Source organism: Anomaloglossus baeobatrachus, chromosome 2 (assembly GCF_048569485.1).
Source record: "Anomaloglossus baeobatrachus isolate aAnoBae1 chromosome 2, aAnoBae1.hap1, whole genome shotgun sequence".
Classification (NCBI taxonomy): Eukaryota; Metazoa; Chordata; class Amphibia; order Anura; family Aromobatidae; genus Anomaloglossus; species Anomaloglossus baeobatrachus.
Genome location: NC_134354.1, coordinates 528696250 through 528708749, shown reverse-complemented (window position 1 = coordinate 528708749; position 12500 = coordinate 528696250). Strand labels below are relative to the sequence as shown.

General features: G+C 39.5%; 1 protein-coding gene across 1 annotated transcript in view; it reads left to right on the top strand.

The window, feature by feature from the left end:
• The window catches only part of ATP10A (ATPase phospholipid transporting 10A (putative)), a 292107-nt gene that overhangs the window by 167737 nt on the left and 111870 nt on the right, over window positions 1-12500 (top strand). The window contains exons 7-8 of the mRNA XM_075336608.1: window positions 6288-6540; window positions 9175-9392. Coding sequence (XP_075192723.1) covers window positions 6288-6540; window positions 9175-9392 — 471 coding nt within the window. The remainder of the gene's footprint in view (window positions 1-6287; window positions 6541-9174; window positions 9393-12500) is intronic.

Here is a 12500-nt window from a genome sequence, read left to right as displayed (position 1 = left end):
TGATCAATGATTTGATTTTTGTTTCATTCTCTTTTGTGTTTTTTCATTGCAAGCAAAATAAATGAAGATAATAATACCAAAGAATTTGTAATTGAAATCATTTTCAAGAAGAAACTGAGTATTCTCTGATAGAATTGCAGGGGTGCCAATACTTTTGGCCAGCACTGTACATGCCACAATTGCAAAATTCACTGACCTTGTTTCATCAAAGCAATTTTGCCAGAATTCTCACATAGATGGTTAGGAAAAGTTGCTAAATTTGGCGCATCTCAGAGTTGAGTGAAAATTTAGCAACTTGGTGTTGTCATCCCAGTGTCTCAAAGCTTTATCAAAATGGTCAGACCTGGAGCGTGATGCCACAATTCATCTAAATCCTGACCAGTTGTTGCATGTCTGATGCCTAAGACTAGTGTAAGATGGCCACTCGTCTATACACAACCCCTGGTAAAAATTATGGAATCACCTGGCTCTGAGGATGTTCATTCAGTTGTTTACTTTTGTTTAAAAAAAAAAGCAGATCACAGACATGGCACAAAACTAAAGTCATTGCAAATGTCAACTTTCTGGCTTTAAGAAACACTAAAAAAAAAAATCATTAAAACCTAATGTGCTAGCCAGGCTAGTAAGGGTACTTTCACACTTGCGTTTTTTTTCCTTCCGCCACAATCCGCTCTTTTGGAAAACAGGCCGCCGGCATGTGAGAGCTCTCAGCTGAGCGCCCGGCCGCCGGCATGTGAGAGCTCTAACCTGAGCGCCCGGCCGCCGGCATGTGAGAGAGCTCAGCTGAGCGCCCGGCCGCCGGCATGTGAGAGCTCTAACCTGAGCGCCCGGCCGCCGGCATGTGAGAGAGCTCAGCTGAGCGCCCGGCCGCCGGCATGTGAGAGCGCTCAGCTGAGCGCCCGGCCGCCGGCATGTGAGAGCGCTCAGCTGATCATTCACAATAGTCTGCTGCCGGTAAAACTGTAAAGAAGAAGAAAAAATTAAAAAAAAGCTTTCCGTTGTTTTGTACGATCCGTTGTGCCATTATATGCAACGCATCCGTTGAATACGTCACACAACGCATTGCAACGGATGCCGTTCAACGCAAGTGTGAAACTAGCCTTACTTTTTAAGACCAAACGGGGAAAAAATTATGGAATCACTCAATTATGAGGAAAAAATTATGAGATAATGAAAAACAAACAAAAGAACACTCCAATACATCATTAGTATTTTGTTGCACCACCTCTGGCTTTTATAACAGCTTGCAGTCTCTGAGGCATGGACTTAATGAGTGACAAACGGTACTCTTCGTCAATCTGGCTCCAACTTTCTCTGATTGCTGTTGCCAGATCAGCTTTGCAGGTTGGAGCCTTGTCATGGACCATTTTCTTCAACTTACACCAAAGATTTTCAATTGGATTGAGATCCGGACTATTTGCAGGCCATGTCATTGACCTTATGTCTTCATTCAAAGAATGTTTTCACAGTTTTTGCTCTATGGCAGGATGCATTATCATCTTGATAATGATTTCATCATCCCCAAACATCCTTTCAATTGATGGGATAAGAAAAGTGTCCAAAATTTCAATGTAAACTTGGGCATTTATTGAAGATGTAATGACAGCCATCTCCCCAGTGCCTTTACCTGACATGCAGCCCCATATCATCAATGACTGTGGAAATTTACATGTTCTCTTCAGGCAGTCATCTTTTTATTGTTTAAATCCCATTTCCTTTAGGCGGTTTCTTACAGTAAGGTCACAGACATTGACTCCAGTTTCCTCCCATTCGTTCCTCATTTGTTTTGTTGTGCATTTGCTGTTTTGGAGACATATTGCTTTAAGTTTCCTGTCTTGAGGCTTTGCTGTCTTCCTTGGTCTACCAGTATGTATGCCTTTAACAACCTTCCAATGTTGTTTGTAATTCGTCCAGATTTGAGACACAGCTGACTGTGAACAATCAACATCTTTTGCAACATTGCATGATGATTTACCCTCTTTTAAGAGTTTGAGAATCCTCTCATTTGTTTCAATTGACATCTCTCGTGTTGGAGCCATGATTCATGTCAGTCCACTTGGTGCAACAGCTCTCCAAGGTGTGATCACTCCTTTTTAGATGCAGACTAATAAGCAGATCTTATTTGATGCAAATGTTAGTTTTGGAAATGAACAGTTACAGGGTGATTCCATAATTTTTCCCCCCTGTTTTAGTGTTGAAAATTAACAGTTACTGGCTAGCACATTGTTTTCATGATTTTTTTTAGTGTTTCTTAAAGCCAGAAAGTTGACATTTGAAATGACTTTAGTTCTGTGCAATGTCTGTGATTTGCTCTTTTTAAACAAAAGTAAACAGAATGAACCTCCTCAGAGCCAAGTGATTCCATAATTTTTGCCAGGGGTTGTGTGTGTGTGTGTATATATGTATGTGTATATATAGATAGATAGATAGATAGATGCAAAATTGTCAGTTTTTCTGATTCTTCTCTTTTTAGGTATATGTTTGAGTAAAATGTAAATTGTTCTTTTATTCTATAAACTACTGACAGCGTCTCTGAATTTCCAAGCAATACATTTTGTATTTATTTTCTGAAAATGAGAAATGGTCAAAATAACAAAAAAATGCTTTGCTTTCAGACCTCAAATAATGCAAAGAAAACAAGTTCATAATCATTTAGAAACAACAATACTAATGTTTTAACTCAGGAAGAGTTCAGAAATCAATGTTTTGTGGAATAACCATGATTTTTACTCACAGCTTTCATGTGTCTTGACGTGCTTTACACCAGTCTTTCACAATGCTTTTGGGTGACCTTATGCCATTCCTGGTGATGGCTTGTGACTATCCATCTTCCTCTTGATTACATTCCAGAGGTTTTCAATGGGGTTCAGGTCTGAAGATTGGGCTGGCCATGATAGGGTTTTAATGTGGTGTTCCCTAATCCACACATTGATTGACCTAGCTGTGTGGCATGGCGCATTGACCTGCTGGGAAAAAACAGTCATTAGAGTTGCGGAACCTTACCTGAGCAGAAGGAAGCAACTGTTTTTCCAGGATAACCTTGTATGCGGCTTAATTCATACGTCTTTCGGAAAGTTTAATCTGCCCAATTCCTGCACAATTTCAAGAGTAAGGTAATCTTCTCTAACAAGTCTAATTTTCAGCTTTGCCCAACACTTGTTCGTCTAATGGTTAGACGGAGACCTTTAGAGGCATACAAGCCACAGTGACTTGCACCCACTGTGAAATTTGGTTGAGGATCGGTGATGATCTGGGGATGCTTCAGCATGGCTGGAATAGGGCAGATTAAACTTTTGCAAAGGACGTATACATACAAGGTTATCCTGGGAAAACAGTTGCTTCCTTCTGCTTTATAAATATATATTGTGTGTGTGTGTGTGTGTGTGTGTGTGTGTGTGTGTGTGTGTGTGTGTGTGTGTGTGTGTGTGTATATATATATATATATATATATATATATATATATATATATATATATATATATATATATATATATATATATATAATATATAATATATATAATTTATTATATATCTCCATACATACATATGTATAATTGCCTTATTCTGTCTGTCTGTCTTGCTCCATAATGACGTCATTCCAGTGACAACCGTCGCATTGGCCGCCCGGCCCCGCACGCATTGGCGGCCTGGCCACGCCCCCCCGCACACTGTGCCAGCTCGGCCACGCCCCCCGCACACTGTGCCCGCTCGGCCACACCCCCCGCACACTGTGCCCGCTCGGCCACGCCCCCCGCACACATTGGCCACCTATACACCTCTCCCCCAGGACTACTCCTATTAGAGTCCTCCCCCCAGGACTACTCCTCAAAGACACACACACTGTACAAAACATACCCCCAAAACACACACACGCACCACACACACAACGCTACAGACACACAGCGCTCCACAAGCAACGCAACACACAAACAACACCGCTCTCACACACCCCTACACCCAGAACATTTACAGCGCCCTACACAAACACTTGGCAACTACACACAACATCATGTGTGTGTGTGTATGTATTTATGTATGTATATATGTATGTGTATGTGTGTATATATGTGTATATATATATATATATATATATATATATATATTACACACAAATCATACAGTTAACTACACAATAAATTCTAGAATACCCGATGCATTAGAATCGGGCCACCTTCTAGTATATATATTTATATATATATATGTGTGTGTGTGAAAGTGTTGGCACCCTTGAAATTGTTCCCATTTTATTGTAATTAGATGTTTTGTCATACACGTTTATTTCCTTTATATGTATTGGAACAGCACGGCAATAAAAAAAAAAAAAAAACAGAGATAAAGGGGAAATTGAACTTCACACAAATCCCCAAAAATAGGCCTGACAAAATTGTTGGCAATCTCAATTTAAAATTTGGTTACACACCCTTAGTATAAATAACTGAAATCAATCACTTCTTATAACTATCAATAAGCTTTTTACCCATCTCAACAGGAATTTTGGACCACTCTTTTTTTTTTTTGCAAACTGATCCAGGTCTCATATTTCAAGGGTGCCTTCTCCCAACAGCAATTTCAAAATCTCTCCACAGGTGTTCAGAACTCTCCAGTGTTTTGTTTCCATCCAGTTCTGGGTGTTTTTTGAAATATGTTTAGTGTCATGGTCCTGCTGGAAGACCCATGACCTTGGACACAAACCCATCTTTCTGAAACTGGACACTGTTGCAACCCAAAATACTTTGCTTTGGTACTCTTCAGATATCAGGATGTTTTTCACACAGGCAAGGCACCCGGTGCCAGAGGCAGCAAAACCAACACAAAACCTCTGAACCTCTTCCATATTTGATTATAGCTACTGTGTGGTTTCCGTTGTAGGCCTTTAGATTTTGGTAAACAGTGATGTGCTTGACCAAAAAGTTCTCTCTCGGTCTCACCTGTCCACAAGACACTTTCCCAGAAGGATTTTGGCTTACTCGCATACATTTTGGCAAATAGCAGTCTAGCTTTTTTATATATGTGTGTGTCAGCAGTGGGGTCCTTATGGGTCTCCTGACATATTTTTTTCTGTCAAATGTTGACGGATAGTTTGCGCTGACACTGATGCACCCTGAGCTTGCAGGACAACTTGAATTTCTTTGGAATGTGATTGGGGCTGCTTATCCACCCAGACTGTCCTGCGTTGTAACCTTTCATCAATTTTTCTCTGCCATCCGCTTCCAGAGAGACTAACTGCAGTTCCAAGCGATGTACACTATTTGATTAGGTTGCGCACTGTAGACAAAGGAACATCAAGATCTCTGGAGATGGACTTGTAACTTGATATAGTTGGTATTTTTCATCAATTTTGATACTCAATTTGTCAGACAGTTCTCTTCTTTTTCTGTTCTCCATGCTTAGTGTGGTACACAAGACAATGCAAAGATTGAGTCAACCTCTCCCCTTTTTATCTGGTTTCAGTTGTGATTTTCATATTGCCCACACCTGTTACTTACCACAGTTATGGCAATATATTTTTTTTTGTTTTTCCAGTACACTTAAAGGAAATAAAATGTGAGAAATACTATATTTTGTGGAACAATTTCAAGAGTGCCAACACTTTCGGTCATGACTGTGTATAAATAAATCTAAAATTTTATTTGTCCCTGTTTAAGTCATATGCTCATAAGAGTTCATGTTATAGACTTTTAAACCAGGAGCAAGGCTGTAAAAACAAAAAACAAACAATGCATAAAAGAAACATTAAAGGGAATCAGTCAACAGGTTTTTGCTACCGTATTTGAGAAAACTACTACCCCAGCAGAATAATGTAGCGACAGATACCTTGATTCTGGCGATGTGTCTCTTACTGAGCTGCTTGCTGTCATTTTGATAAAATCACTGCTTTATCTGCTGCAGATCTAGCAGTTGTCTGAATGTTGAGCTCTGTATAACCTCTTTCACACGACTGATAGTTCACGAGACAAAATAGCAAATAGTACAGCTAATAATAACGATCTATAAACGTCTGCTTTGGAAGAAATGGAAATGTATCTGCGAGGATTAAATACAGTAGGAAATCCTCAGGCTGCCCAAGATATGAAGTGAAATTCTGATCATTTCTGGCTCATGATGCAACGTTACACCATGAGAACACTGAAACTACATCGCTTTCAAAGTGGATACTTCCATTCATTTAAAAAACAACACTGAACTGATGTTCAGAAGCAGAGCTGGTGCTGGATGCTGTTATAAGCTACTGCTCTTTTCTTCATAGGAAAATAACATTTCCTAACTTTGTTTTTTCCTTTTTAACAGGTGCTCATTCCAGTTTCTCTTTATGTTTCCATTGAAATTGTTAAAATCTGCCAAGTGTATTTTATTCACCAAGATAAAGACTTGTATGATGAAGAAACAGACTCTCGTCTTCAATGTCGAGCTCTAAACATCACTGAAGATTTGGGTCAGATACAGTACATCTTCTCAGATAAAACTGGAACGCTAACTGAGAATAAAATGGTCTTTAGAAGATGCACAGTGTCCGGGATGGAATATTCCCATGATGCTAACGGTGAGTTTCCTATACTGTGTGCCTAACACCTGGAAATGGGTCCCTGTAACCACAATAGCTCACAATCTGATATGAGCTACAGTGTTTTCCCAAAAATAAGACACTGTTGGGGGTAAGTGCAACCACAGTCCCTTGTGTTTCACAACGTCACAGGAGCAGTACAGTATCACCAGATTGTGTGTAGTGTGTGTGCGTTCCACCACAGGCCCTCGATGCGTTCCACTGCAGGTCATCGCGTTAAACAGCGTTCCGGTGTAGTGAGTATGATTGATTGTAGGGTCTCTCTTTTGGGGGTAGTCTGCTTTCTATTAGGCCAGTTTCAGACGTCCATGTTTAATCAGGTACCAGTCACACGCATGGTTATGGTCTCACGTGTGTCATACATGTGTCATACATGTGTCATACGTGTGACATCCGTGTTTGTATGCCTGTGACCAGTACCGGAGAAAACACGGGTCTGTGAAATAAAAAGATTTTTCATATTTACCTGCTTTCTTCGGCTCTGCTGCCTCCCACTCCTGACCGCCGCTCATTATATTCATCGGTTATTCACCGCATTCATGAAGCCGGAGCATTGCGGGTACAGCAACCCTGAGGACCTAACCGCGGGGACAGGTGAGTATTCACAAAGCACAGTGACATCCAGGAGGTCATCAGAGTTCCCAATGAACTCAGATGACATCCTGATGACCACCGCGACACCCGCGCTACAGCTTCATGGGTTCATCAGAGTTCATTGGGAATTGTGAGTCCCCGATCCTGTCCCCGCAGTGTTCCAGCTTCTAGGTTCTCACCACACGCACGCACGCACGCACGCACGCACACACACACACACACACACACACACACACACACACACACACACACACACACACACACACACACACACACACACACACACACACACTCTGCTGTAAACTCACCCAGCGATGCGGTCCCCGGCACTGAAGTCCCCAGCGCTGCTCCTGCTTCCAGCTCTACAGGGCACTGAATATTCAGTGAGTATAATGAGCGGGGGTCAGGAGCCGGAGACAGCATCGCTGGGGAGAGGTAAATATAGAAAATCTTTTTATTAAAAAGACCCATATTTTCTCCGGTATGTTTTACACTCATGTCACACGGATCACATCAGTGTGCGATCCGTGTGACATCTGTGCTGCCGGAGATGCCTGCGTGTGTGCGTGCGTGGTCATGAAAGGTCACACTGTCCGTGTGCAAACACGGACGTGTGAGGCACATCATAGAATAGGATGGGTACAAATGGATGTCACACATACCTAAAACACGGACGTCTGAAACCAGCCTTATGAAGTGTCCTGCAGTATTCCTTAACATTTTTATCTGCATGGACACTTCATTATTGAACCGTAACTAGGGTTTATTTTCAAGGTAGGCCTTATATTTAAGTCTTGCTGAAAACTCCTGCTAGGGCTTATTTTCAGGGAAACACGGTACTTCTATGCATTTTACCGCTTTGTAAAATATGTTGTCTTGCATCTACATTCTGAACATCTACATCAGTGGTTTCCGTCATTCCCATAGACTTCGAACCACTGATCCATTCAATCACCTCCTCACATTGTCGTATTTTATCAGCAAATCTCATGATTTCTATTTCTGCACCTTTATGTATCATACAAGACCTGCATGACTCTTTGTGCATACTTGTGTAATATTCCAAATTCCTATATTGGCAATAATGAGCCCCTTACAGTCTAACCTAATAGGACTGTATTTCACGCTATGAATTAAAAGCCGCTCTTATCTGCATGATCCATTCTAGTGATTTTCGTTACTGGTGCTTTAAGACAAGTTTTCCTTGGTAGTTAGAACAGATCCTTTGCATAAATGAAGCACAATATAACAGTAGAAAGGCCTCAGGCTGCCCTAAATGACAAATGCCTTAATTTCCCTGCTCACTTTAGGGATGCAGCTTGTGGAAAAATGCATATTTAGCTACCTGAGCAGCCCTGATATCTACAAAACAAAGCCATCTGTGAATATAATGTTTCAGCTGTTAGTTCTCTCATATACACTCCAGCGCCCTGTGAGATGGGCATCTGTTTAACTTTTTTCTGTCTGCCAGGGTATGGCAGCGCTTGCTCGGAGCATTATTATTAGACCCTGCTGCTGTGGCGATAAATATTTCTGCAATGAAAAGTGCATTACTTTGACACCCATCTGTCAGCAGCTTTTAATTCTCCAATGAAATGGTCTCCCACTCCAAAACTTTTTCTGTATAAATTGCCATCGAGGCATTCCATTTCATAAAATTCTGGTGTGACATTTGTTGCCCTCCATCCAAAAAGTCATTCATGAGACCTCTGTGTTTAGGCACAAATAAACAACTAGGTAAATCTTGGTTGTAACGTCTGATTTATTCATATTTATGATGGATCTGATACAAAGCAAGATGTGCCAAGAAACAATTTGGTTTGTAGATTGATGTATAAGTATTAAAAAGAGAAGGATGATTAGCAGCTTTGATCCTCTCATTCTGCTATTTATGGCTGACATGTTTTCTGTAATTTTAATTGAAAACCGCTTCCCTTACACAACGTGCTAAGATACATATAGAAGTTTACATTTTCACATGTGTTTTAACCTAAATAATCTTCCAAATTTAATTTACAGCAAAGCGCTTAGCAGCCTATCAGGAAGTAGAGTCGGAAGAAGAGGACACTGTACCAAAATCGGGGACTCTCCCACGACGAGACAGCGGTGGCAGTCATCAAAGTGTTAAAGTGATCCATAGAAGTCAAAGTACTAAGACACACCGACGTACAGGCAGCCGCGCTGAAGCCATGAAAGCTAGCATCCTCTCCAAACACACGGCATTCAGTAGTCCCATGGTCAGTGCTGTCTAAGGCTCTTTACACCTAGGGTTTTTGAGGACGTTCATCCCCCGATTATTCCCCCGCCCCCTTGCTTTCTCAGCAGTAACTTAGTATTCAAAATTGCCTTTTTGTGGTGTTTTTGGGTTTGTTTGTTTTAAGTGCTTTTCAGGACGTTTGCCTTGTCAACAGTACATGTGTATTACAGTTTGCTTTATTCACCAATAACAGTATGTATAACCTACACATTTTTACAACAATTACAGCAATCAGGTAAAATCGTAAAATCTAAAGCTGAGTAAATACATGATGAATAAAATCCAATATAAAAAGTGATGCACAGTAAATGTGATAATTGGAAATACAAAGCATGATTGGGTCAATCAAGAATATCGTAACATTGTACACATATTTGGGATGCTAATAAATACTTAAGTAGATATTAATAAATCCTCATGTAAAGACATAAGAGCATGCAAACTGAAATATTAGTCTGTATGAATGCAAGCGGGCACACACAAAAAGGTGTATAGCATATATATATATATATATATATATATATATATATATATATATATATATATATATATATATATATATATATATATATATATATATAATAGAGATAGAGATATATATGGATGTGTGTGTGTGTGTGTGTGATGACTATTTTAAAATTTGCAAAACAAAAATGAAACCCCTTATATGCGAGTAACAATTGCATTCAAATGATATTAGTATCATCAAATTTGTAAAATATTCAAAAAAGTTCCCCCTCTTTTTCATTTCAAAATTTTCAAAAAAACAATTTTTTTGAATCCAAGTATTCCATATGTTGAAAAGCTCTCCAATCTCACGCGGATGCCAACGAACTGCCAAATTCTTGGAAACTTCAGTTTTCTGTTCAACAGCGAGAAATGGCGACTGGATCGAATAAAAAATATGATAATGGATATAGAATTGCTCTGGAGGGAAACTCTAGACTTCCCACTTTTATCCAGTGCACTCATCAGAAAGAAACTCAATCGTCTGATTGATCTAAATGACAAAAAGAAACTTTCTGATAAATTCACTGCAACACTTTCTCAGTTATTTGATGTCACCAACGTTAATGGAGAAGGGAAAAACTCGGAGGATAAAGAGCTCTACCTGAGGCAAGTTGAGAGTGGAGGCAAGGTTGGTTATTCTACGCTCAAACAAGCTTCTTTGGAATCAATTTGTCCAAGAAAACGAATCCGACTATTAATATTTCAAGCTCAAGCCAGCACTTCGCAATCGCAACCCACACATGATACTGTCTCTGAATTTTTACCCGAGACTCCAAAGCCAACCTCTTCTTCCGCGTCATCTTCTCCTGAACGCACACCGAAATACAAAAGAGCAAGCACTACAACAGCGAGTTTACTAGTACTGAAAAACAACATTTCTACACATAAAGCAAATAAAGTGCTTGCAACCATTGCTGAACAAGGCCATGATGTACCGGTTCCAAGTCAGTCGGGTGTCTGGAGACGAATAATCTCAGAAGGACAGAAAATGAAAACCAAAATTTTTGAAAAACTTTAAAGCAAAGATCCCTATTGTCTCCACTTCGATGGTAAAGAATCCAAGGGGAAGAGTATCAAGTAGTTCTGCTGAAAAATACCACAACCGAAATCAAACTCTGTATTCTGAAATGTTAGAATGGTTCTGCCACTGCTATTCACAAGGAACTACATCAGCTAATTGATGAATACGACGCTTCGGAAAATATTCGCATGATAATCTGCGACACGGCAGCAGTAAATACTGGCCGTTTGAACGGGATTGTAACGCTGATACAGGATGATGTCTTGAGAAAGGGCTTTCAGAAGCCACAATACATTGGCTGTCAATACCATGTACTCGACCTCCTACTGAAGCATGTCATGAATTTCCTTATTCCAGAGTCAACGAAGAAACCAGAACTCAATTATTTCTCCATTGACAAATTAACAGAAAACTATGCCTCACTTCAGATTGATTACCACCAAGTTGCAACAGATGTCAACACAGGCGAGAATCCTGGATGGCAAGATGATTTCAAGTTCTTATATGAACTATGTCAGGCATATCGTCATTACAAAACAACATCACGTTGGCCTCGAATCAGTTGGAAGAAACTCCCAAACCTGCACATGCCAAGATGGAACTCGCGAGCTGTATATGCTGTTATAGCATTTTTTCTGATACCAGAGTGGCGCCGCGTCCTCGATATAGCATGCGACTTCATCTGCTATGAATGGGCAAATGCCTGGTTCCAGTCGCAACACTACAACGAAGCGTCCTTCAATCAACTGTTAACCTCACTCACCAAGACAAAGTGCAAGAAGGCAATTAAGTGTTTGAAGGCGCACTGGTTGGTCGAGGAGTTATTAACATTTCCAGATCTAACCAAAATGCTTAACGTGCTGTAAAACTGATGGAGAAACTACATGCGAAATCGAAAAAAATTGAATTTTTGAATCTAAAATTCATAGGAAAAAATAATTTTGAAACACTTCTTTTGTACATATTGTACTTATAATTAACTGTTTTATAATGTATTTGTTGAAAAACGAATAATAAAAGTTGCTTAGTTATTACCATTATCGTTTCAAAAATGCAAAATTGCATGTCCTTTTTTGGGGGGAAAAATAATTTTTGCCTTATTTCATTTGAATGAAAGGGGGAACTTTTTTTTAAAAAAAAAACAAAAAAAGCAATACTTATTCTTAATTTACCCATAAGTTCCTCGATTGCACATGGTTTCATAAAAAAATTGTTTTTGTCAAAAAAAAAATATATATATATATATATATATATATATATATATATATATATATATATATATATATATATATATATATATATATATATATATATATATATATATATATATATATATATATATAAAATTAAATAAATAGTATATTTATATAGATGTTGCCTCCATCCTTAAAATTTTTAAGGTGACAGTCCATTACAACAAGGTCAGGTAGCAGACCTTGGGGACAACAAACCTACAGACCGGCAGTGGGGCTAAAGCGACTCTCCACTGACCGGGATGACCGTCATCTTGTTCGAATGTCACTCAGTAACCGTAGGATGACATCAAGTGACCTACAA